The sequence below is a fragment of the Meleagris gallopavo genome, chromosome 22 (assembly GCF_905368555.1).
Source record: "Meleagris gallopavo chromosome 22, MGAL_WU_HG_1.1, whole genome shotgun sequence".
Classification (NCBI taxonomy): Eukaryota; Metazoa; Chordata; class Aves; order Galliformes; family Phasianidae; genus Meleagris; species Meleagris gallopavo.
In genome coordinates, this window is record NC_139425.1 from 10,792,462 (window position 1) to 10,816,862 (window position 24,401).

General features: G+C 52.7%; 2 protein-coding genes across 4 annotated transcripts; one reads left to right on the forward strand and one right to left on the reverse strand.

The window, feature by feature from the left end:
- Positions 1 to 110: 110 nt before the first annotated feature.
- Positions 111 to 16,327, reverse strand: NCOA5 (nuclear receptor coactivator 5). Of its 2 annotated transcripts, XM_085241264.1 has the most exons (10): positions 16,166 to 16,301; positions 13,915 to 14,101; positions 13,245 to 13,352; positions 9,504 to 9,570; positions 5,785 to 6,171; positions 5,460 to 5,575; positions 5,118 to 5,244; positions 3,944 to 4,143; positions 2,490 to 2,819; positions 111 to 2,069 (listed from the first exon to the last, which is right to left on the reverse strand). In XM_085241264.1, exons 2-10 carry the CDS (start codon positions 14,075 to 14,077, stop codon positions 1,414 to 1,416), a joined length of 2,154 nt encoding a protein of 717 aa, XP_085097390.1. In that variant the 5' UTR covers positions 14,078 to 14,101; positions 16,166 to 16,301; the 3' UTR covers positions 111 to 1,413. The 2 variants fall into 2 exon arrangements, with proteins under 2 accessions (XP_085097390.1, XP_085097391.1); XM_085241265.1 differs by lacking the exons at positions 13,245 to 13,352; positions 13,915 to 14,101 and having other exon boundaries at positions 16,166 to 16,327.
- Positions 16,328 to 16,904: 577 nt separating this feature from the next.
- Positions 16,905 to 23,023, forward strand: CD40 (CD40 molecule). Of its 2 annotated transcripts, XM_085241266.1 has the most exons (9): positions 17,128 to 17,775; positions 18,886 to 18,967; positions 19,164 to 19,289; positions 19,379 to 19,522; positions 19,684 to 19,783; positions 20,467 to 20,528; positions 20,605 to 20,703; positions 20,872 to 20,897; positions 21,163 to 23,023. In XM_085241266.1, exons 1-9 carry the CDS (start codon positions 17,710 to 17,712, stop codon positions 21,304 to 21,306), a joined length of 849 nt encoding a protein of 282 aa, XP_085097392.1. In that variant the 5' UTR covers positions 17,128 to 17,709; the 3' UTR covers positions 21,307 to 23,023. The 2 variants fall into 2 exon arrangements, with proteins under 2 accessions (XP_085097393.1, XP_085097392.1); XM_085241267.1 differs by lacking the exon at positions 20,872 to 20,897 and having other exon boundaries at positions 16,905 to 17,775; positions 21,163 to 21,300.
- The last annotated feature ends 1,378 nt before the right edge of the window (positions 23,024 to 24,401 follow it).

Consider the following 24,401-nt stretch of genomic DNA (forward strand, 5'->3'; position numbering starts at 1 on the left):
CTGAAGCACTTACCTGGAAGAGAGTAACAGCAAACACAGAATAAGCAAAGCAGTGGAATAACACATTCCAGCAGTACTCAAACTGTTAAGCATAAAAAAATGCAACAAAATGTTTTTCCTGCCTTTTTATTAAAAAGTAACGTCCTTTCGTTAACAGCACAGAGAGAAAAAAATGCTACAACACAAACCACCTTGGACAAGAAAATCCTCCGCTCCAAGAACATTGCTTTCTTAGCATCTTTTGGTTCTGCAGGAAGCCTACAGACTCCAGGAAGGCTGTGCAAAGAAGGACCGCATGGTTAGAGAAGTTTTGTTTTCTGGTATCAAAGTATGTTACTGGTTAAAAACACGGTGAAGTATCACTGCCTGATCCACTCAACTGCCCACTGCAGCTACCAAAGTGTTGAAAGAACATAGAAAGTTATAGTATTGCATGTTGGCACTGCCTCCCCACCTGAGATGGACAAAACACCAACCGAGATGAAGTTTAAGAGAGCAGACACTGACCACCTGGGAACTGGCTGCAGAAGGTCCAGCAGCACATCAGCGTGGCTGTGGCTGAGCTGCTGGGCAACGTAACCAACTGTCCCAAAGCAAGATTATAAGGAAAGGAAGTTTATAGATGAAATTTAATAGACTGATCTTAAAACTGACTGCTTGGGTGCAGGATTGATTTTGTTTTATCAGTAGACCATGTAAAATCTCTGCCTTGGCTGGAAGATCTCCCATTTCAGATCCCCCGTTGCAGTCAGAACAAAATTGTCAGCTCCCATATGCCAGGCAAGGTGCTTTTGCCAGCCTCGCCGTGCCAGGACAGGACAGCCCAGCTGCAGGACTACACAGCACTGTCCTGGTTTATAGAACAGCAGTCAGCCACACGTCACGTGAGGTCAGCTGCTAGTGCTACTTTTGCATTTCCCTCTGAAACTGGCTTACATGGCATTGAAAGAAATAAAAGAAAAAAAAAGAAAAGCAAAGAAACAGTGTCCATTCCAAAAACCTGCAACCCCAAGAAGGTGTCATTTTCCCAAAAACGGGCCCAAATCTATACTAAGACCAGAATGCACCACAATGTGAAGGTGCACCCATTCACAGCAGTGAGGAAAATGCAGGACTGCCATTGCAGCAACTCCTGGGCTTGGACAGAACAAGTGAATACCCAAAGTGGCTCTCTGCATATCCTGCCACTGAGAAAACAGAAGAGACTTCTCCAAACACTGCTATCCAGACCAAGGTGAGGAAAGGCAGCACTAGTAACACTCAGCAGCAACGCCACTGGGAGTACACTCTCAACGAAGTGGAGAGGACATGCATATCCAGGGGCATTTGTCCTATGTCAAAGACAGGAGACTCTTTAAACAGCTAGAAATATGGAATGACAAAGGGTAGGGAAAAGGGTTTGACAGCTCAGCTTTAATAGTGTCGCTGGTAGGAACCCATAGGTTGCTGGGTAGAGGACCCCGCTCGCCCCTGGGCCACTGTTTGACTCACTAGGTGGGAGAGTGCAGGACCACTCTGGATAAGGGTGTCCAAGGCTTTCTGTACACTAGGGTTGTCAAAGTTGATACCAGACGATACTGGCCTTTGGGCAGGTACAGTGCCAGGCGCAGGGAGACGATTCTGGTGCTGACCATAAAGCGACTGAGCTGGTGGAGGAGCTCCAGGTCTCGGACCCGCATTTCTTGAAGGGCCTTGGAGAGAAGGAAGCTGTGTGTTTGGAGTTTGCAACCTCTGCTGAGCCTGGTTTAAATTTCCAGCACTCATCTGTGCTGATCGGGCCTGATTGCTGGTCATGTTAGTGAAGTTCTGACTGGGAGTGCCACCCGACGTGCCCACAGTGGGTGCAGAACTGCTGTTTGCCACAGCTGCTGCCGCCGCCGCCGCCCCACTGTTGAAGAGACTGAGGATTTTTGCCTGGAGCTCCTGCTGAGGATTAGCAGAGGATGCTGGAACAGAAGGAGCAGAAACCAGAGGCTGTGAACCCTGATGAGTCTGAGAGCTTGGAAGGCTGGACTGACTGCCCAGAGTTGGTGCTGAAGGTGCTCCCAGAGATGGTCTCGACATGGGTGCTGGGGAAGAAAAGAGAGAGTTAAAGCTCTGCAGATGTCCTTGAAGAGACACCTAAAGGAAACTAGTGAGATAGCTACTAAGGACATAACTCTCAGGAAACAGCCACCCTCTAATCAGAAGTGCTGCACAGCTCTGGGGAACCCAAACCACTCGACAGAACTGTCGCCCTTTGTGTAGCTGCCAAGCCAGTTAGGCAGCATTGTGGTTTCCCTGAGAGAATCCCATGTAAAACTTCTGTCACGTGAAAGATCAGAATAGACTCAGGACTGCTGGATACACATCCACCTCCATAAAAAAAGGCACTGTGTAAGAATGTTACGACACTAGGACTCCTCTACAACCACAGTTATAGTGCTGCTCTGTCCCACAAAACCGTATGACTACTAGTGTCATTCAGGGCTGAGATATGAGATACTCACCCTGCAGAGAATCAGTGCTCCCCCTCAGTAACCTTTCCTTCCGGTCTCTCAAGTAATTAATTACTTTATCAGTCTCCTCAGCAGTGAGATAGCGATTGTCTGCCAGAAGGTTCAGTAGAGTCTGAATGCCCGGAGGGTGGGGGTGGCCCCCTCTGGCCCCCTCCTCCATGGGGGGCGGGCGCTCTCTCTCCTGCAGAACAGCCTCATCTGCCATCTTGGCAGCCTGCCGGGCGATCTCCTCACGTTCCTTCTCCCGTGACTCTGTTTTGTAGCGCTCATAATTCCTGGCCACTAGCACCATGGCATCAGCCTGGGGCATGTTACGGTGTTCTGCACGAGGAAAAGAAACACTGTAAGTAAACCAAAGCGGCGTTAGCTGGAGGTGCCTTCCCTCACTCACACCGACACACCTCATTCAGCAGGCAGGCACCTTGTAAGCATAGATGTGGGAAGCTCCCCTGGCACATGGCAGGAGTCCCATTTCCTAAGCCAACAGAAGTCTCACAGCTATCACCCAGCAAGGCCAACCCTTCCTTCTTCAGCTGAGAGCTCTGAGAAGGTTTCATACCAGCCTAGAAAGGCCATTCACGCCTCTCATTCAAATAAAAAGAGAAACAGCTCCCTCTACCTTTCACACAAATTCCCTGTGCCCTGAGAAGAGAGAGTTCCAGCTGTTCCATTGGATGAGCCCACGGACAGGCTCCAGAATTGCACTCTCAAGGCACATCTCATCTCTGGTTCCCAGAGTCATGGGGATATGCTAAAGTTCAAGTGAAGAATATTTAATCCCTAGAAAAGATCTGTGCACCAATCAGTTGCCAGAGTTCTTACCAGCTCCGACACACTGCTTGCTCCAGTGAAGGAGAAACCTTAGCAGGGGAACAGATGTTAAACTAAAGCAGTTAAGAACTAAAACAAAAGGCAGCAGAAAGCCCACTGAAAGTGTGCTTGTACTGCATGTCTACTGGAATTGAGAGAAACAACCCACCACAGCCACATCAGTGTTAAAAGAAACCAGGCTTCTTCAGTAAGCAAGCAAACAAAAAGCAACGAGTGTGCATTCAGGTGTTCACTACCACAGATGAACCTGACAAAGCATTACTTGAGAATACAATAAGGGAGAAGTAACTTTTGAAAGCTTAGCTGCAGCCAAAAAAAAAACTACCTCAGTGAACAATGCATTAGGCTTATGATCACAGCATAAGACTGGCTTGCCTGCACAACCCTCTGACAAGATTCTCTCCTGGTAGAAATTAAACAGTCCTTTTGACAATAAGGTATTATAGAATTCTGCAAATAATGACATTCACGTTTATGGCATGCCATGAAGTCATACATTAGAGCTGTAAGTCACAGCACAGAAGGAGAACTACTGGAGAAAAATTATTCTAGAGCAGTACTCCATGCTGTTTGGTGTGACTGCAAACCTAAGCGATCTACTAAGACCTCAGTACCTTGTGGGGTGCCAAACATGATGTTAACAGTGCAAGAACGGTGAACTTGATGCTGCTGAGTGATGACAATAGCAAAAGGAGATCCTCCTCTGCTCACATCGTCCAGGGCTTGTGTCAGTGACATCTCTGTGTTGAGGAAGATCAGGTCCACCACCATGCCCAGGTCCCGCACCTTCCGCCCCACTGACTCCGCGTACTCCCTACCACAAAGCAAAGCCAGCAGTTTAACAAGTCAGAAATATACAGAAACAAACCCTTCCCATTCGTGTGCTGCATCTCAGATTTGTTTTTCCCTACTTCGCTAATCCTTGCTACTTTTCAATACATCTATTTGTAGATGAACAGACCAGTGCCAGCACTACAGCACTACCAGGTGCACGAGTAACTCCTTGCTCCCAACACGGTGCTTGTCTCCAAACCACAGAACACGCCAGCATTTCTGACACAAGTCTATTTGACTCCTAAAATTGCTTTCAGCAAAAGCAAGCATGTGTTTCTATTGGCACGGTCTGCACTTTTATTTCTACATTAACAATTCCATATTTAATGCGATAAAAAGGCTTGAGCATTCAGACTGCTGCATGAGATTTTCCTTGTTAATTATATACATGCTTTTGATTTTGTTCATGACTACTGTCAGCAGTGATTTTATGTCTTGCACATTGTATTAAAAGTATTGAGTGGTATCTGACTTAGTAATCTAGATCAGATAACCATTGACTGAATGAAGCTGAAACAGTCAAATTTTAGCTCCTTTCAAGCTGACAGAGCTCTGGACAACCCCGTGACTCCACATCGACAACATCTCTGTGCTACCTGCTGATTGTGCACGTTAACAAGTTCTGTTATTCATGGGCTGAACGATACAAGTACAGGCTGCTACAGCTTGTTATGACAGTAGGGTTATATGAAGAGTATGTAAAGTTTTGGGAGAAGACATGCTGTAAGCTGACAAGAAGGGGATGTAAGTAAAGTGCAAGATATAACAATATTTCTCCTCCTCTTCAACCACTCAGCATTCCCAGAATAGCAATAGAGGCTCTGGTTTTCTGAAGGCTCTAAAGCCACTCTTCTCAAGGGAATCTGTAAGAGAAATAGCTCCAAGGCACGATTAAGCTTAATTCCATCATCTTCCACCACCCAACAAAAAATGTGGTCATAACTACGTTCTTACTTTGTCTGCTTATTCACCACTATCACAGAACAATCAACAGGTCTCTCAGCATCAAAACGTCTCTTGATTTCCTCATAGTACTGACGGTACAGCTCCTCTCGGCGGCGCTCCTCACGCTTCAGACGGTCTGAAACCAAGCCACAGAAAGACAGAACAAACAATGCTCTCTGGATCTGCTTGGAGCAGTGAGGTGCACACAGCTGCGCTCAGTCTCCAAGCCACCTAACGGCACAGAAGGCAACGTGCTGTGGATACGTCCATCCTCGGCACTGCAGGCATCTACATTCTCCCAGAGGAGAACGCGGTTCTGCCTGTTAAAACATCAGTCTCCAAGGTACCAACCTTCTGAATTCACGGGTGCTCTGTCAAAGTGCTCTTTGTAGCGGTCATAGTAAGAGTCGTCCTTCCGCCGATAGTAGTCATCCACGCGCAGGTAACGCTCGTAAGGCTCGTCTCGCCTGCAGCATTGACAGAAGCAGCAATGGTTCCCATGCTCCAACGTACCACATGCAAACCTTCCTCAAAGTCCATTACTGAGACACCCAGCCGCTCCCCTCAAGACACAAACCACCCTCAACTAGAGCAATTTTCCTATGTTAAAGGACTAGCACCACTCAAACCGATACAACCACAAGGCGAGAATGCTGTGAAAACATGAGGGCATTACCTGTACAAAGGGTCCCGAGGGTCTCTCATATCCCGTGGATCCCTCACGTCCCGCGGATCCCTCATGTCTCTCGGATTCCTCATGTCCCGCGGATCCCTGTATCGATCGTACAGCGGCTCCCGCGGGTCACGAAAATCTCTAACATCGCGAGGGTCCCGCAAGTCCCTTGGATCTCTGATATCCCGGGGGTCTCGAAGGTCTCGCAGGTCCCGGGGGTCTCTGTGGTCTCTGGCATCACGAATGTCTCTGGCTCGAATATCTCGAGTGTCTCTGGAATCTCGCCCGTTTCTACCATCCCTGCCATCTCTGGGGTCTCTCCGTGGGCTCCCCCGCAGAGGGGAGCGATCGCGTCTGTTATCGCGGCCATCCCCATAGGCATAGGGCTCTCTGAGGAAAACACCAGGGGAACCCCGTTAGACTGCTGACGACACAGCTCACCCCGCATCTCTTACCTGAGATACCAACGTGAACCTTCTCTCGGCAACCGAATCCTCCCTCCGATCCCATAACAAGAACTGCCCCAAAACATATTTCTCAAAGCAAACACATTCGGAGAAGATCTTAATTACAACATTTATCTCAGTTAAACGACTCTGAGAAAGCTCCCTACTGGAGCATCACTAAAACTGTAGAACACCTGTGGAAGGAGTGAACAGGCACTGCAGAAACCACCATTTCAAGGCCTCCGGCCTCCATGGTCAGCCACGGATCATCTAGCAAACGTGTACTTGCAAATTCCTTGAGAAAATGTAAGGTGCTGCATCCTACTACCCAGAAACACGGAATAGCTAGGAGCATTCAAGGGATCCGTTAAATTCACAAGTCACTGACAGCAGAACACCTGAAATAATTTGTTACTGGCACGATTCAAAAAGAGCTGGCTGGCAGCAATGACACAATAGGCTCTGTGCTGTGGTCGGCTGTTAGCAGAAACTATGAGCTAACGATGCGTCCCGACAGGGAACGGGTAGGTCCTGTAGAAAGTCAGTCTTACGATGCCCCATGTTAAAAGGGTACCAAACCCAACCAACACTGAGAGCAGGATTCTCTGTCACATCTGAATGATCCATCTCATTCAGACTTTGTACCACGCTGTCTTCAGAGGAGAGAGCGATGTTCCAGGCTTCATCTTTGCCACAGCAGTAGGTTTTTCTCCAGGCCATAATTTGTTTTCCAAAGAAAACACAACTTTTAGTCTAAACCAAACCTAATAAAATCTTGCAAAGAAACTACTGAGCTTCACATGCTTGGAATGGTCTTTCCACATGATAGGGAACCATAGGGAAAGGAAAAAAAAAAAAAAGCTTTTTCAAGTCTGTTTTGTAAATAGAAAGTCTTCTATCAGACTCATCTAGTTTATGAGAGATGAGCAGAATATAAATCCACTTCCACTACACTGTATTGACTTTGTAGTCAGTTGGAGAAGACAGCAGGAGCAACAAGTCAGATGCACTCACATTTCAGCATGAGGCAGAGCAGACAGTAATGAGAAGGATGTGCAGAGCCAAGTGCAGACTTGGGTAGCTTATACACCCAGCTGTTTGGAGAGATACACAGGATTGTTGACATTCTGTATTTTATATACAAAACAAATACTGGGACGTACTACTGTGATGCCACCGAAAGCATATATAGCCTTTTCCCCTTATAGAAACATCGTGCTCAGAAAAAAGCAAGTGCATTCTCCTTCACTCTCTTGGGCACACAAATCCACTTTTTGTTTGAGATCTGTACAAAACCACAGCCCAGAGGAGATGTACGTTGTCTTCCCCTACCCCCTCCTCCCCCATCCTGCAATGAGTGACAGCAGAAGCCCAGGGAAAACTTGGGATTTGCTCTGATGGACACTGAGTACCTGACCTTTCTGTAGTTATAAGACTACGTAGCAAAACAGCCAGATGCAGTATAATTGTTTTGCAATATGACATTTATTCCATCTGGGGAGGGGGTGACCAGAAGAGGCCACATTATCTGCAGAGACAAAGATCCAGAACAAACAGTGCACAACTGCAGCTTAACTACAGACGTGGCAGTGGGCTGGGTCCCTCTGCTTTCTGACCTGCTGCCAGCAGAGGCATGAAGGCACAGCAGCCTCCTGCCTCCACCACCGCAGCCCAACTCCTGCAGTGCCCACACCACTGCCTGGGTCTGTGGCAGGGCTCAGAAACCCACGTCCCAGCAGCTGCTGTTCACACACCTGCAGTGTGGTCCAGAGTCCGGTCTCTGCTGCCTTGCTCGTGACTCAGTGCCTGCATCCTTATCATTGTCTGTGCCTCTGCTGCTGCTTGGAACCAAGCGCCAGCAATATGGGAGGGCCAGGGCATCCACAGCACCAGCTGAGTCCTGTCCCTGTGGCAGTGCACCTACGTCTTTGGCAGCCATGGTGGTGGTCCAGTCCCAGTGCTCACGTGCGTTCAGTGCTCCTTAGGGGCACAGACTCATGTGCGTGCAGGATCACACAGATCCCAAGGCCCACAGCACTGGTGCCTGCCACGTGCCCTCTGCAACATGGCCTGAGGTGCAACATCTGTGGCATTGGCACCTACTTCTCACACTTGCAGCGCAACCTGGGTACCTTTGTCGTCAAACACTGCAGCATCACCAAGGCCAAAGGTCTGTCACCAGCATCTGTGGTATTCTTGGGGTTTTCATGCCACTGCCAAGCACATCTGACAGTACCCAGGCCCATGGCTTGCTCATCCATAACTTAACACTTGGCCTCGTGCATGAAGCATTTCCTGGGCCTGCTGTCCATGCACTTGGCCCTGTGGAGGAGAAATGCAGCACATACAAAACATCCAGGATTGCAGATGCTCCTTCTGAGTTTTGGTGGTAGATGCCACAAGTCACACTTTCTTCTCCATTTGTTGTTACTTTTTTTTTTTTTAAATCAGGTCAAGTTAGTAGAACACATTGGGCATGTGAGAGTTTGATTATTTTCAAATCCAGATGCAACACTCCTTCGGGTGCAAAGCTTTATAGTATAACTGGAGGAAATGCACACCTTATACCAAACGGTGGCCACAGCATGTCTTCGAGCACTCCCTAGCAGTGCTACCAAAAGGAAAAGGAGGTCTTCATCCACATGCCTGTGACTTCATATGCAGAGGGGTGAGCGGGAGCTGTATTCCCATCCAGGGCTGGGAAGCCAGAAGCAGGCAGAAGCACCCCTCAGGGTGTAACTGCAAAGACGAGGGCTGGTTCCACATACTGACAGAGAAGTCTACACACAATATTGCAATATTGAGACACGTACACTGCCTTGCACTTTACTTGCATGCACTTCTCCAGTCTCATTTCAGTACTGGAAGCTTTTGGTATCAGAAGAGGCAAGATCCTGAAGCTCTCTTCATTGAGAAGACCACAGCCCCTCAGTTGTGGCTCACATACATGTGCCTCACATTCTGATGCTTGAGTCAGGAGCAAACACCCAGTTAATTCTTCCTCACAAGTCTCTCACAACCTGTGCTGCAAAACGTAACGCTTAGTTGTAGTGACAGCAGCAAACACGAGGTCTCCCTCGTGCCTCCTGAGGTGCCAGCGCCAGAAGGGCTCTTAGAAGGTGGAGCAGCCACATCCCAACTGTCTCACTTGAGTGCTTCCATTTGAGTGGGGAGGTGGCAGTAGGGAAGAGAGACAGACATTTAGCACAGGCAGCCGGGCTCGTGCCCCAGAAGCCTGACCTTCCTAGCATAACTCACTGCTTCCAGGTACTTTACCTTCGTGCCGGACTGGACCTTGATGAAGCCTTATTCATATTTCTTCTTTCCGCTGCTTTATTAATATCTGTAAAGAATAATCAACCCATCTGTTCAATGCTATGGAACAAAAAAAAGATCATCAGCACAATTCAAATGAAAGCAACTTAAGCTTAACAACATCCAGATGGTGCAAGAAAATTCATTCAGCAGAGAGACATTGTCACTTTGACAGTTTTTTTTATTAAGTTTAGATAGTACAATGCAATGAAATTTTCATGGATTGCTCTGATTTCAAAATAGGGTGGACAGCTCAAATGAAGTTCTACCGCTTTAAGTTCAGGTCTGCATCCAGACTCTTCATTCCATAAGAGGACCTCTTTCTTCTGCAGTCTATGAGCAAACAGATTACAACTCATGGACTCTAGGAGAAAAAGCAGAGTCTGAAGACCTCTGAGAAAGGAAGCTGGTGCCCAGCAGTCTTAAATTCACAGCCAGACCTGTTCAGCAGAACACGCTGCTACCCTTGTAGCTAGTAAATGCAAGGGCTCTCAAATGGCACATGCAACTGCCTTCTGAGGGACTGCTGCAGCATGACACTGTGCAGCTTCCTGCAGGAGGAAGCAGGATGCAAGGAGCCTGAAGCACGAGCTCCTCATGATGCTCCTCCTGGTTGGCTTCTGAGTATCTCCAACAAAAACCGCCATGAAATACAGAAGTAAGAGAGCTGAAGTGTTCTGTCCTTAAACCAAAGTGAAGCTGCCCCAAACCAGTGGGAGCCGATATCACCACACTGAAGAAACAGCCCTCTGTAACAGCTGAGTGAGGATGGAATAATGTACTAGAGGGGGCAAGGACAAACAGAAATGATTTCAGGTGCTTATTCTGAGAACTTCCGAAAGAAAAAAGCAAACCTAGATCCTAACATTTACAACTTTAAATTAGGTTTGTTTTTCAAACTTTGCTGACTTGCAAGAACTTTAGAAGCAGCTACACACCATACAGTGCCTCATAGGCAGGCCGAGTTGTAACGCTGGCTGCAGCTTCCCAAACTATCCTTCAATACTTCCAAGAGGGATCACTTCATTTTTTGCTCTGGTTGTTCTCATCAGAGGTACAAATGCCATCGGAACGCCGGGCACACAGCAGGACAGCACTCACAGGGCTGGAAGCACAACAAACTGCCACCACAAGCTGAACCCTCACATATCCCCACACAGTGCTATTCACTGCAGACCTGAAAGCACTTTCCAGCACTGACGGATCTTTCACCGTGATCCAAGAAGAGAAACTCTCTCAAAGCCTTTTCCTTGGAGCTATAAGCCGCTATACCTCACAGTTACACTGCATACATGACGTCACTGTCTTCCTTGCATTTATTTTTAACTTAACATTTGACTTTAGTGTAAAGTATTCTTATATTTAAGCAAGACACTATCTGCGTTTTCAGTTTAAGATTTTTATTATTCAGTTTAAAATGCCATCGTAGAAACCTGTGATTTTTTGCACCCGATACCATAAATTTCTTTCAAATTAAAAAGAATTACTGAGATCTGGACAAAAAAGTTTCACAGGAGACAAAACCACCTCTGACAGGGCTCCTTCTCTTACACGGAGTGATTCCATAACATTTTATTTCATGCCAACAGTCTTTACAGATGAAGAACTTGAACTCTGACAAAACTTCTGAGGGGGAAAAAAGGGAAAATCTTCCATCTTGCAGGAGCTGGAGGTGACAGAGCCGCTGCTACCCTACAGCACAGCCCTCTGCACAAGCACAGGTGCCAAGGTTCTTCAGCTGCACTCCTACCTCAAGTCAAGCAGTGCATTGACCGAGAGTTCATCTTTTGGCAAAGCATCAAATTCTGATCAAAGAATCTCCATAGCACAGAAGGCACCAAGGATCCAATAAATGATTCCAATTATCATTTATTTCGCACTTAAAAAAGCTATTTATTTCCATTTATGGACTTGTCATATCTACATCTACCAGACCACAACTCACTTATCTCCAGGTCTGCCTGGAACACAGATCACACCACCCTGAGCCTCTCTCTGGGGCACGTTTTTCACACTCCTTAACCTTCAGATTCTTCTGAGGCTTCTCCAGTCTAGCATTTTCCCTTTGAACGAGGCAGACCAGAACACAGCCTTCCAACAGCAAAATCCCACAGTACCACCCCCCCAACTCCCAGACAACTGTGGTGCAGGGAAGGATGACAAAGGCACTCTTGCTGGGTGCAGATCTTCACATTTGCCATTATTAAAAGCTCAGTTCTGCCTGCATTTGGCTTAGGAAGAAATCCACATCATTCCACCATCAGTGACTCAATCTTCATTATTTTATTCCCTCTTTTAAACCACAAAAACGTGTTTTCTTTCCAAGTCACTTCAAAAAAACACAGCATGGCCAGGAACCAGCTCTTCCAGAACACTACTCAAAACACTGAGCAATTTCATCCGTGCTGCACCAAAATTCATTTCAACTCCATTTAATGCTACATTGCTTTTAATTGCACTAGCTTCTTAATCAAACCAAACATCTTACAAAAGTACTTTACATCAACACTGCCACTTTTATCCAGCAAACTCACAGTCCAGGAATATGAGGTTGACAGGACTAACTTGGACCGGGGCTGTCCTCCCCCCTGGCACTCGGTAAGAAGGGATCACACCTCACTGCTGGGGCTGCTGCCAGGCTGGGTGCTCCCAGCACTCCCCCAATATCCAGAGCTTGGAGGACAACAGTAAGAGCTTCAGAAGATCTTTGTTTCACTCAATCTCAGATTTAATCTTTTTGGAGGACCAGTTTTGGTAGCTGCCATTTTTAATTATTATTATTATTTTTTTAAAGCTTGCTGCTGAAGTGGAAACTGTATGAAAAACACCTGACTCTTCAAAAAGAGCATGAAGAAACATTAACTGCAGACTGGGTGGTCTTTCCTAATTAGAAATATTATTTCCAAATAAATATATATTAGCATTTGAGACATCCCCAGCTGTTCCTGTAACAACTTTTGGACTGGACACTACCAGCCCTGATGTCTCCTTGCAGCTTTCTCCCCTCCCTGTCCATTTGCCACCATCTCCACCTTCAGGCTTGCAGTGGTTACTTCCCCATCTTATTGCTCCTTTCGTTCCTCCCTACATCAAACAGTTTTTCTTTAAGTTATCATGGAAATAACATTTCTCTTGCATTTAACAGATCGGGCTCAGACTTCCAACCATTCATTTCTGTTTCAGTTTGCTGCCAGCAGATTCAGGAGGACTATTTTCATCTTTCTGAAAAGGCCTTTTTAAAGCACTTTGTATTTATAGGGCTGCTCAGATTATGTCCCAAGTGCAAGAAAATCCAAGTTAAGTGTACTTATCTAACAGGCCACTGAATTCTGTGACCAGTTCCTCCGGATCCATCAAGATGCAGCCCAGTAATGGTTTACAAACCAATTTTAGCACTAAGCAGGTGAAGTCTCACCCAGTACCTTCCAGGGCTTACACGTTGATCAGCTATGGGTCCATTCAAACACTAACACAAAAACAAATTCAGAGCAGGACCCGGGTAGCAAGAGAAAACGCTACAGACGAATCACACAGCACTTAACAGCAAATAACTCAGAAAGAAAATACATACCTGGTAAAAGTGACTTTAGACTAATGCCAGGCAAGTTTCACATAATGATCTTTCCAGAGAGCTTTTGAAGAAAAGCACTCTCTCTACCAGAATGCATGCTAAGGTAGGAGAGCAGGGATCAGTTTCCTTACCTAATCTATACCCTTTATAAAGGCGGCCCTTCTCACCGTCCAGAGCGGCCTGCACGTCTTCTAGACGGTCATACTGCACGAACCCATAGCCATGGTACATGCTGAGGGCTGCAAAAGTTAACAGCAGGGCAAGACCAGTTACAAGAACAGGACAGCAAGGATCCCACACCCAGGCCTCACATCACCCCAGCAGTTGGAACAAGCAAAGGGGCTCTGCCCAGAAACGCCCAGGCAGGTTTTATGGGAGATCCAGATCTACCAGGATCAAAACGCAGAGCTTAAGAACTCTGAAATGTATTTCTTAGACAGTTCTGCAAAGACAGATCAACTTCCTTCTGACAAGGCAGTGACCAAAAATATCAGCCCACAAAGTGACCGAGACATGATTAAGAGACTAAGCAGTCACTCGAAAGAGCAGATTTGCTTGGTATAACATCAAACCACAGCCCCAAAGATAAAGCATGCTTGTATATACGCACTAGGTTTCAACTGTACTCAAAGAATTACTTTTTCAGAAAGTGCAGGCAGATAAAGTTATCGTTAAAAGGTCACTTTTGAGGGAAAGCATTAGTCACTCCTCTCATCAGCAGCAAGCAGCATTTGACAAGCATGACAGTTATATTTCTGACTGAATTCCCAGCCACAGAGAGGCATAAGATAAAATACTAACCCCTGATTTTGCCATATTTTGAAAATATCTCTTCCATTTCTTCACGAGTCATGTGGTCTGTGGGCAAATTGCCGACAAAAAGTCTTCTCTCTAAATCCTGAGGGTTGGTGCTGTTAGTGAAGTCGCTCTGTTTGATGCTATTGCTCTTGCGTCCTCGGGCCATTTTGCTTTCGTTCCAAATCCAACTCTTCGCAAAAAAGAGAAATGGCCACGCATATAATTTCAATCCATGACATTAAAATTAAACTGGAACAAGATTAAACTTAACAGCTTTGCAGACTAGAAGCCAACCGGGTCTGTTTGACGCAAGCTTCGCTCCAGAGAAATCTTAACACAACTGACACAGAAGGCGGGCAAGAAAACGTGCATTGCAGCATTTGGGGTGAGCTTTCTGTAATACCGAGAGGTAGGAAGCCTGATCTATTTCATGGATGCGTTTTAGTGATTTATCTCCAAGCTAAAATAGAATTTAAACTCATTTCTTACTGAAGAAAACGCAGCTTTCCGATACACCCATTGTTTTATCTGTTTCTTCTGTTCACTGTTCAGAAGTGCTGAGGTTTAAGCGGTATTTTAACAAGCAGAAAGGAAACACTCAACATCACTCAACAGGATCCAATTATTTCTCGATGGGCTTTAAATGAGATGTCACAGAGTACTTTTAAATGCGCTTCAGTGACCACACTTGGATCCCTTTCCCAAAGGGGAAAGCAGTTTCTCATTCATACCGCCACTGAGCAGCCCCACCACCACCACCTCCCACTGAAGGCGGGTCCACAGCAGGGAACATCACCACCCCCACACCCAGCTGGAGCACTCAGCAACATCCATTGCACCAACAGCTCCAGCACACCACTGGGAAGGAAACAAATCCACCACAACATCCAGACCAAACCCGTCAGCCCAAACAAAAGAAAAAACCCACCCAGGATTCACCGTTACAGGATGAACCTACAAGGTTGAAAACTATTTCAAGAGTGAAGCGTAGCCCCTCCCTGAGCATTCGTTGCAGAAATACAGAATAGGAAGTAATTCAGGGAAGAAAAATACTGTGAAGTTGAGTAAATCAACAGAAACTTCTGGTATCTGCCATGAGATGCCTCCAACCAACACAGCCCCTAATCTGCATTCACTGCAACCTAAAAGCATTACCTAAATAAACACGCCAAACATCCAAAAGCTTAAAATGGTGTCACAAGAGTACTTCTACCACACTTGGCATGAGAAATGAGCATGTTCAGGATTAGGCATACCACTTGGATTATGATTTTTTTATTTTAAAAGACAATTAAATTTACATTTGTATCACTTGTCCTCCTTCCCACAACTCTGCAGAACAGGAAGGCAGAGAACATCTCCCACTACAATGCTTTGTTTCAATGTGAACTGAACTTCTAGAACAGAAAGGGGGCAGAAACACCCCAAAACCAGCAGGAAAGGTCAGCGCTTACACCTTATTCGCTTCAGTCCTCCTGTGAGTTTGCTTCCCTGCTACACACACAGCTTCACCCACCCCATCGGGAGCAGCAGCTCTCACCCCATTTCTCCTCACACAGGCATTAGGTTCGGGTCCTACAGTTGCAGCTGAGGGGAAAGAAACACAACGCTCTGCCAAGGTCAGCAGGGAAGCGCAGGGCAGGGAGCAGGCTGGAGTCAGCCAGGGAGCCAGCACTGCAGGACGGGATGGGGACACAGCAGCCAGGTGGGCACCGTGCAGGAAGGGCTCCGACAGCACAGCTCGGGCTGCTCGCAGACACCCACAGCGTGACGGGCACGTTTTCCTTTCTGCATGGAAATTCTTAAGGAATATTCCCTTCTCTTTCCTCGAGGGGTGGCAGCAGGAAGGAAGCCCCAGCGCTCCGCCTGGCTGCTCGCTGTCCAAGCACGGCCCGTCTCCGAGGTGTCACACAGCGCTCAGGGCCTCCAGCCGCCGCTCGGTGCCCGCTGGGCGACCGCGGTGCTGCGGCGGGCCCCGCAGCTCACTGACCCCATAGAGGAGAACCGCGGCCCCGGCACCCAGCGCCGCGATCCCGGGCAACGCAGAACGAAACGAATAAAACCCCACCGGCGGCAAACGGGCGGCGCCCGGAAACCACAGCGCACCGCGAGGCTCCGAGCCGCCCGGCCCGGCCCGGCCCTTCCCAGGCGGCCGCAGGGTCCATCCGGCGCCACCCGCCGCCTTCCCGCGGCCCCCAGACGGACGGAGCTCCGCGCTGCGCTTCGCCTTCCTTGCGGCCCGCCGCTCACTTACCGCCTCGCCGGGGCCGCTCCGCCTCAGGCCGCCGCCCGCCAGGACAAAGGCGCCAACCGCCGCTGCCGCACGGCGCCGCCGCAAAGCGCAGAGGTGAGAGCTGCCGGAAGGGCGCTGACTCGCGCTTTACGGCGCGGCGCGGTACGACGCGCTGACGTACGGCGCGCCGCCGTGGCTGCCGGCGGAGGGGGGCAAGCCTCGAGCCGAGCACGGCTCCCAGCGTGCCCCGCGGCCGCGCCGCCGCAAAGCATCATGGGATTTGTAGTCCGGCGGGGGGCGCGGCCGCGGGGTGGCGCTCTCGAAGCCCACCGCGTTCAGGCCGCCGTGGAGCGGATGGGCGCTGCGTGCTGCGCCGGGCGGTGAGCGGGCGCCGCCGGGAGCTGGGCCAGGAGTGCCGGTGCGGGGTGAGCCCGGTACCACAGGGGTGGTAGGGCACGGACGCCCGTCCCCATGTGCAGCAGCGCCCAGATGTCGTTGGGACTTCCCAGGCTAAGCCTGCGAGTAACAGGCCCAGAAATCCCCATCTGTGCCGTTGGCTTCGGCTCTGCCCTCACAGCTCCCCGGGGCTTTGGGTGCACCTGAGTTGCGTTGGTTCTGGGAAATGACATCATGGTGGGGAATGCGGAGCGCATGGCCTGCGGCCGGGACACAGCATGGGGCAACAGTGGGAGTCAGGGCTGCGGGCTGCAGCCGGGCCTGGGGACGGAGCCAGGCTGTGGGACACGGCTGGACTCCCGCAGCACTGGGAGCAGGGCCATTCCCGTGGCCGTGCCCAGAGGGAGGATGGCGGCACCATTCGCGGAGTCCTCGAGGCTGTGACGGCAGTGCTGTGCTGGAATGGCGCAGACTCTGAAAGTCCCCCCGCAGCACGCACTGCACGCTGCAGACCTGTGTATGGGGAAGTGTCCGGAGAGCAGAGGGGTTGGGAACTTCCTCGGGGATTGCTTTGGGACGGAGGGAAGGGAGCCGGGGCAGCGGGAAGGCTCAGAACCCTGCTGCTCTTTTGCCTCTTCCCGTATCAGGTTGATGTGTTTCTGGGAACTCTACGCAGATGCCAGAGCCTGTGGGGAACACTGAGGGGCTCTCTGGACTTTTTAAAAGTGAAGTGAAACCTCACGCTTCTGCCTGAGGAAGGAGCTGTTGGGGCCAGAACAAAGATCTCCCTCTGCTTCCCATGGCAGATTCCTGTCTGCGGCCGCACCTCTTTCACCCAGGAAGAAGCAGGAGGCAGCTGCATGCTGACATCCACCCGTAGCTCGGCCGTGCCGGGCCGGTCGCACCGTGCAGGGGGACTGCGGGAAGCGCCCCGGCCCCGCACAGCTCTCGGCTACGCTCTGCGGCCCGGGAAAGTCCCGGGGCGGCGGGGGCTGCCGGTGGGGACTTCGTCGCGGGAGTGCAAGCCCGGTGACTGCAGGATGGGCGGCCCCTGCGGCCCCTTCCTGGGCGGAAACGGGTCGAGCCGTTAATATCGGCTGCCCGGCCCCGCACGGCTCGGGTCGACTCGGGACGGGACGGAACGGACGGCGCGGCTCGGATCGGACCGGATGGGCGCGGCTCGGGCCATGGGGCGGCTCGGGCTGCTGGGGCTCCTCTGCGCGCTGCTCCTGGGCGTAAGTGCGGCGTCCCGCGGGGCCGGGGAGCGGGGCCGGGCCGGAGCTGCGCCGCTGCGCTCCGTGCCGCGGGGCCCGCAGGGCGGCCGGGCTGCGGCGACGCTTTCCGGGTGGAAGCGCCCGGCGCCGTCGGGCCGCTGAGCTCCGGTCCCGGCGGGAGCGGCCCGGGGCCGTCATCCAGCGCGGTGCCGGGAAGGATGCGGGGAGCCCCTGGCTGGGTGCCCCGAGCGCGGTTCCTGCTCCTGGGCGCAGAGCTTCGTCGTTCCTCGTTCTCGTGGCTGAGATTCCCCGGCAGGGGCTCGGCGTTTCCTATCCTTCCCGCTCCATCGTGCCTCCCCTTGCCCCGGAATCCCCATCGCCGGTGTTTGGGGCGCAGCCGTGAATTTGAGGAGCGGAGAGGGCAATGTGGGCAGGTCCCTGTCAGCAGGGGTCCCGGCCCGTGTCGAGACAAGGCATGGGACAGGCATGGGGCGTGTTGTCCTTGCTGGAGGGGCTGTGGCAGCCTGTGTCTGAGCCCTGTTGTGGGGTCTTGTGGGTTCGATGCAAGGCTGGGCCCTGGGGAGGGTGGCAGAGGCAGGGTGGGGTGTCTGAGCACCCTTTCGGTTCCCCTTCCTGCTTGAAGTCACAGACGCATGGTGGGGGGGTCAGTTCCCCTCTACAGGGTCAGGCATCACGAGCCAGGCCTTGCAGTGCCCCTTCACATCAGGACAGCCCACAGGACCACGTCGGGGGTGACCGAGAGGAGACAGCAGCCTGTGTGGGTTTGATGTTCCTGCCCAGGGAAGGGGCTGGTGGCACAGTTGGCACTGCTCCCCCTGCCCAGCACTGCAGCGCTGGTGGCGCTGGCAGAGGCCCAAGGTGAAGAGCAATCACCACCCAGTGAAACTTGGGAAAGCACGGGGCCGCCCTACAAGAGCCACTGCCATCCCACTTCAAAGAGAGCGCTGGCAGTGCCAGGCAGTGCAGGCAGATCTGCTGCGGTCTGTGGTTAGCCCAGGCATGGGAAGTGTGGTGCAAGGAAAACCTCACCTTGGGGCACAGCTTGGAGGATGTGCAGCTGTGCATGAGTGTGGCAGAGCAGCATCTCTTCATGGATCTCATCTCTTCCAGTGCGGGCAGCCTGGTGATGCTGTGAATTGTTCTGACAAGCAGTATGAGCACAAGGGCAAATGCTGCAACCGATGCCCGCCAGGTACAGAAATACCTTCTCCTCCCTGAGCCCTGTAGCCATGGCTGCTGGGGCTGCATTTGGCAATTGAGCAGCATGCCACAATGGCCCCAGCAACTACAGCCCTCAGTGCTCCCACGTCCTGCTGACAGATCATAGAAGAGATCTGCTGCCTGTGGGGGAAAACTCCCTTATCCCTCCTCACCAGCCATTCTTGCAGGGAAGAAGTTGGCCTCTGAATGCAACGACACAGAAAGCTCTGTCTGCACACCCTGTGACGACGGTCACTACCAGCAGAGCTGGACTAAAGAGAAGCACTGCATGCCCCATGACATCTGTGAGGAGAGTAAGTGCTCCATGTCCCCAGCATGTGGAGCTGCAGGAGCTGCGCTCCACCCAGGCTCACCCTCACTGTGTCCCCACTCCCTCTGACAGATGCTGGGCTCATCGTGAAGAGACACGGAAATGCAACGCACAACATTGTGTGTCAGTGCCGGGCTGGCATGCACTGCTCTGATGCCAGCTGCCAGACTTGCGTGGAGAATGAGCCCTGCAAGCAGGGCTTTGGCTTTGTGGCAGGTGAGACCCAGCCGCTCCTATCCCTGCAATGGGCCCCACGTGCTGGCAGCATCAACTGGAGGTGCTCCCAGGGATGGAGGCTTCCTCTGCATGGAGCTCTACTAGAGCTTTGTGAGGGCTGCACTGCTGCTGACCTTCCTGCAACCTCCACTCTCTTCCAGCCATGGCTGAAGCCCGGATGACCTCACCCTGTGAGCCCTGTGCAGAAGGCACCTTCTCCAATGTATCTTCCAAAACTGAGCCATGCCACTTCTGGACAAGGTCAGTGTCAACTGCACCCTGTGCCCCATCCTTGTTCCTTTCTGCACATCCCCTGCTGCCACCTCCCCTGTGGCACTGGGACAAGGCACTGGGATGGCCCCTGCAGGGCACAGCACCAGACTGGTGCAGGGCAGGAGCGAGGGCAGTAGGGTGCTGAGCTGGTGGCAGATGTTGTGGCACTCCCTCAGTGTGTGTGGAATGTGAGACCTCGGGGGGTAGTGTCCAGACCCCAGCTCACTCCTGTCTGTAAAAAGCAGCTGAAGAATTACTCATGTTCCCTGGTAGAAATGTGAGCATTACCTCTGGACTGCATTAGTCTCGCCTCAGCTGCCAGCCATTGGATTTCACTTTGCTCCTATCTATAGCCAGAAATTACCTCCCCACTGAGTCACTTGTGGCATGCCATTGAGTGATCTCTGAGCTGTTCTGCAGCAGCTGAAGTTCCCCAGCCCCAGTGTCCCCCTCCTGTGCCTCAGCCCAAGGCACATGCCCACCTCTGGCAGTTTCAGCAGCTTCTGACAGGGCCCTGGCATCTCCGTCCCCATCTCACCCCAGGAGCCCCACTGCTGTGCCCCGACCACTCACCCCAGGACCCAGGGGATGCTGACTGCACACGCTTGGCTCCCAGCCTCGTGGCTGTGGGGCTCCCACTATGGTGACGCAGTCTCATTCTTTGCCTGCAGCTGTGAGGAAAAGGGGCTCGTGGTGAAGGTGAAAGGGACAAACACTTCAGATGTGATCTGTGGTAAGTGCTCTGTCCGGTGCAGAGTGGATGTGGGCTGGAGCTCTGTGCAGCCCTCTGAGTCCCCATCTCCTGGCAGAGTCGAGCCGGCGCTCATCACTGTCGGTGCTGATCCCCATCGCAGCTGTGGTCATCACCTGCCTGGTGGGCATCTGCATCTACTGCCTGGTGCACACAGGTGAGGAGCCAAGTGGGGAAGGCAGTCGCAGTTCTACCAGCAATGGGGAGGCCCTTCAGTGGGTGGCAATGTGGCACCCAGCCTCTCCAGCTCCACGCTTGTTGGAGGGCTGGGGGCCAGGCAGGGCAGGACCTCCCCCAATGGTAGCCTTCTCTCCTTTTCCTGCAGACCTCAGGCGCCGTGGGCCGAGGCAGGTGAGTTGTCTCCAGCCTTGGGTTGGGTCCCTGCTGACATGGTAGGGATGTGTGGGCTGCAGAGCAGGGGCTATCCTAGGGCTGCTCAGTGGGGACGGGGCCACCAGGAACCTACGCAAGGAACTTATATGGGGTGAGGCCCCTGTTCTGCAGCAGGAGCAAATACAGGAGGCTCCCGTGGAGATACGTGGCTGTGGGCAGGGGCTATGACTGTTGCTCCTGCCCCTGAGCCCGCTCTTGGCCCTGACCTCCTGCCCCCACGCAGATTGAGACCGAGGTGCCCAGAGAGCTGGAGACGCAGCAGCCGGAGGAGGTGGACTTCCCGGTGCAGGAGACCCTGCTGGGAGGGCAGCCCGTGGCGCAAGAGGACGGCAAGGAGAGCCGCATCGCAGAGCAGGAGCAGCTGTGAGAGTGCGGGAGCTGCCCCGACAGGAGCAGCGGGCAGGGCCAGCACTGACCCCCCTGCAGATGGGGCGGGAGGTGAGCATCGGCCCCAGCGCGGCGATGCCACGGGGCACGACCGCCCGCACGTGGGCAGCGCAGTCGGGCCGGGCACCCAGCGGAGTGCTGCGGAGGAGCCGAGCAGAGCCACGGGTGGGCAGAGCCCGCGGCGGGACCGAGGCGGAGCCCGACGGGGTGCCACGCAGGAGCCGACCCGAAGCACAGCTCTGCCCGGGGGACCCTCGGTGGACCCACGCGCAGCCGCCACGGCGGGACCCGGCGGCTCGGTGTCAGGGCACGACGGTGCCGGCCCGGCGCGGACGGGGTGCGTGGGAGACAACAAACAAACCCATCCCAGTCCCCGACCCACGCGTGTCCGCAGCGCGGCTTTGCGCGAGGCGGTGCGCGGCCTTTTCGGCGCCAGCAGGGGGCGCTGCTGGGCCGCCGGCGGCGCGGAGCGGGCGGAGCGCTCCGGTACAGCCCCGCGCGAGCGGCAGGGGGGTCACGGCCGAGCCCGGCGCTCTGCGGGGACCCCGCGCCCCGTATCCCGTAGTGAGCGCCAGGCGAAGGCTCTGCCGGGGGCGGCCCGGCTCAGCACCGCTCCCTTCGGCCGCCCCCGGCCCCGCGCCGTCGCCCCCGCAGCGCTCCGCGCCGCATGCGGCCCCCACCGCCCGGCCCGAGCTGCGGTGCTGCCGGCTGCTGACATTTCCGCGGTTATTGCTCCTCTCCGAGATCTGCCATCGCCGTTACAGTGGGAACAATTACACTCAATTATTCTCCACCACACCGTTGACAAAAAAGATGGCATTTAAACTTTAATTATTCTCTCGGTGTGCGTGAGCAGCATGGCCCGCAGCCCCGGCAGCCCCTCCCCGCTGCTCCATCTGCACCGAGCTGTGACCCCGGGATCGTGCTCCCACCGGGGAGGGATGGAAGGAACCCAGCACCCACCCTGAGCCCAGCGGGGGCTGCGGGGAGCAGTCGGAGCCCACCACCCATCACCTGCACACGTGCAGCGTGGCATCAGGAAGGCAGTAAATCCCAGAGCCCGGAGCAGCTGCAACTCGGAGCAGCTTTTTCCATAAAGGCAGAGGCACGTTATTTAAGGCTGCTCTTAAAACCTAATGTTAGGTTTAATAAGGGAGATAAAAGCATGCCAGCAGCTGTCCTGCATCGGCTGCGCGCTGCCGGCGGTGCTGGTGGATGGCCCTGCATCCCCTCAGCACAGCCCCACCAACAGCCACCCCAGGGATGCACTGACCCCACTCCTGGTGGCACTGCCAGCAGAGGGCTGGCATCATGTGGGCACGGAGCCCTCGGACCCAAACACGGTGCTTTTGGCCCCAAACAGACTCCCCAGCTGTGCTCTCCCTCCCCCCCTACCCATGCTGACCTCTCCCCGCCTGCCCCTGCATGCAGGGCATGTGCCATCTCATTAGTGTGTCTGTCCCCCAAAGTGAGAAGGGAGAGAGCGTGAGACCTAATTGAATGTAACTAATTATTCACTCTGCAAATGCTGTTTAAATGGGATTGTGAGGGACAAAATTACTCATTCTGAAAAGGGGAGAGAAAGAGAGAAAGACAGAGAGAAAACAAATAGAGGCGGGTGCTGGAGCTGCAGCTCCCTCTCTCCCCAGAATACCAATTACCGGATGAAGTGATTGTATAAATCTTTACCGAGTGAACGAACTGTAGTAGTCACTTACTTCTGTCCTCTTATTACACGGAAGCAATGAAAAATCGTCCCTCTCTGCAGTCCAGTTAAGGGCTCCCAGGCGCTGTGTGATGCTCTCTGCATGGCACTGCAGCTCGGCCCCGGTGTGCGTTGGGGTGATGACCCTACAGACGTGGAGCCAAGCATTTGGCACTGGTCACGGCCCACGTGGATGCAGCTGGGGGATCCCAGACCCTGTATGGCACACGTCTGCCTGGTTCCGTGTGGGGTGCTGTGGGTGGGCTGTGGTCACACCAATGCCGTGCCACCAGCAGCCCCGGCCCCCCCAGCCCTCCATCCCCAGGCCCACATGGCTCAGCCACACACTGAGGAGGCATTGGCAGAGTTATGCTGTTGGGTCTCTATGGGGCAAAGCAGCCCCATGGCCAGACAGCAGAGAAGTGGGGGGGGCTGAGGGAACTTGCAGGCTGTCTTGCCTTGTGCTGGATGGGGTCTGGCTGCTGCTGGCAGCAAGCTCCCATGCACTGTGTGGGTGTGAGGGAGTGATAACATCATCATCATCATAACAAATGCAGCTGTGCAGCTCCATTCTGTGCTTATTGGCTTTCTTCTGTTTATCTATAAATAATTGCGGGGACACAATAGACTTTTAAGACTGCCAAAGAGTTCGTCTCCCTCCAGGAACCGTATTGCCACGGTGCTGCCACCTTATCTGCTCGTAGAAAGATGAGGGTGGGAAAAATATTTACTGTCGGGGATATTTGTCATCTGCAAATTACCTCTGCCTACAGCCTGCAGCAGGAGCAGGGCTGACAGCTCCCAGCTGCACGGCAGGATCACAAGCACTGTGTTCTCCATGCAGCCCCAGTGCCACCCGAGCCCCCTCATGGGGCCAGCACTGTGCACACAGATCCAGCCCTAGCAATGCACTCTGCCTGCTGCCCCCAGCCCCGATCCCATTGCATCCCACCCGTCTGCAGCGCAGCGCTTCCACGCAGCACTTATCACTGCAGTATCCAAGAACAGATCTAATTGATGTGACACCAATTATTCAAGTATCACTAAATGCAGAACTAATGCATCTCTGTGTACAAACCTCCTAGCCCCTGACCATGAAATTATAACTCTGACGTGGAAGGAGCCAGCATGGGAGAGCCAGCTCTGGGCCGGCACTGCCAGGATGCTGTCAGCTGCACAGAGGTGCCCATAGCCCCTCTCACTGCAGGAGAGCAGAGCCCTGCTGGCTGGGCAGTGCCAAACCTGGGCAGCATCAGCCCGGCCGTGCATGGACGGCTTGTGGAGCTGCGTGCTCTGCAGGCAGCACAAGAGTTGTTTCTGGACTGCTCAGCAGCTAGCAAGGCTCTTGGCTTGGATGCGGACTGATGCTG

Coding starts and splice junctions, on each gene's coding strand:
- CD40 (XM_085241266.1), top strand. CDS start 17,710: ATGGGCGCGGCTCGGGCCATGGGGCGGCTCGGGCTGCTGGGGCTCCTC. Junction 19,290..19,378: donor CCATGACATCTGTGAGGAGA/GTAAGTGCTCCA, acceptor TCCCTCTGACAG/ATGCTGGGCTCATCGTGAAG. Junction 20,704..20,871: donor CTACTGCCTGGTGCACACAG/GTGAGGAGCCAA, acceptor CTTTTCCTGCAG/ACCTCAGGCGCCGTGGGCCG.
- NCOA5 (XM_085241264.1), bottom strand. CDS start 14,077: ATGGCCCGAGGACGCAAGAGCAATAGCATCAAACAGAGCGACTTCACT. Junction 5,245..5,459: donor AGCACCCGTGAATTCAGAAG/GTTGGTACCTTG, acceptor GCTTGGTTTCAG/ACCGTCTGAAGCGTGAGGAG. Junction 2,820..3,943: donor CATGTTTGGCACCCCACAAG/GTACTGAGGTCT, acceptor TTCCTCGTGCAG/AACACCGTAACATGCCCCAG.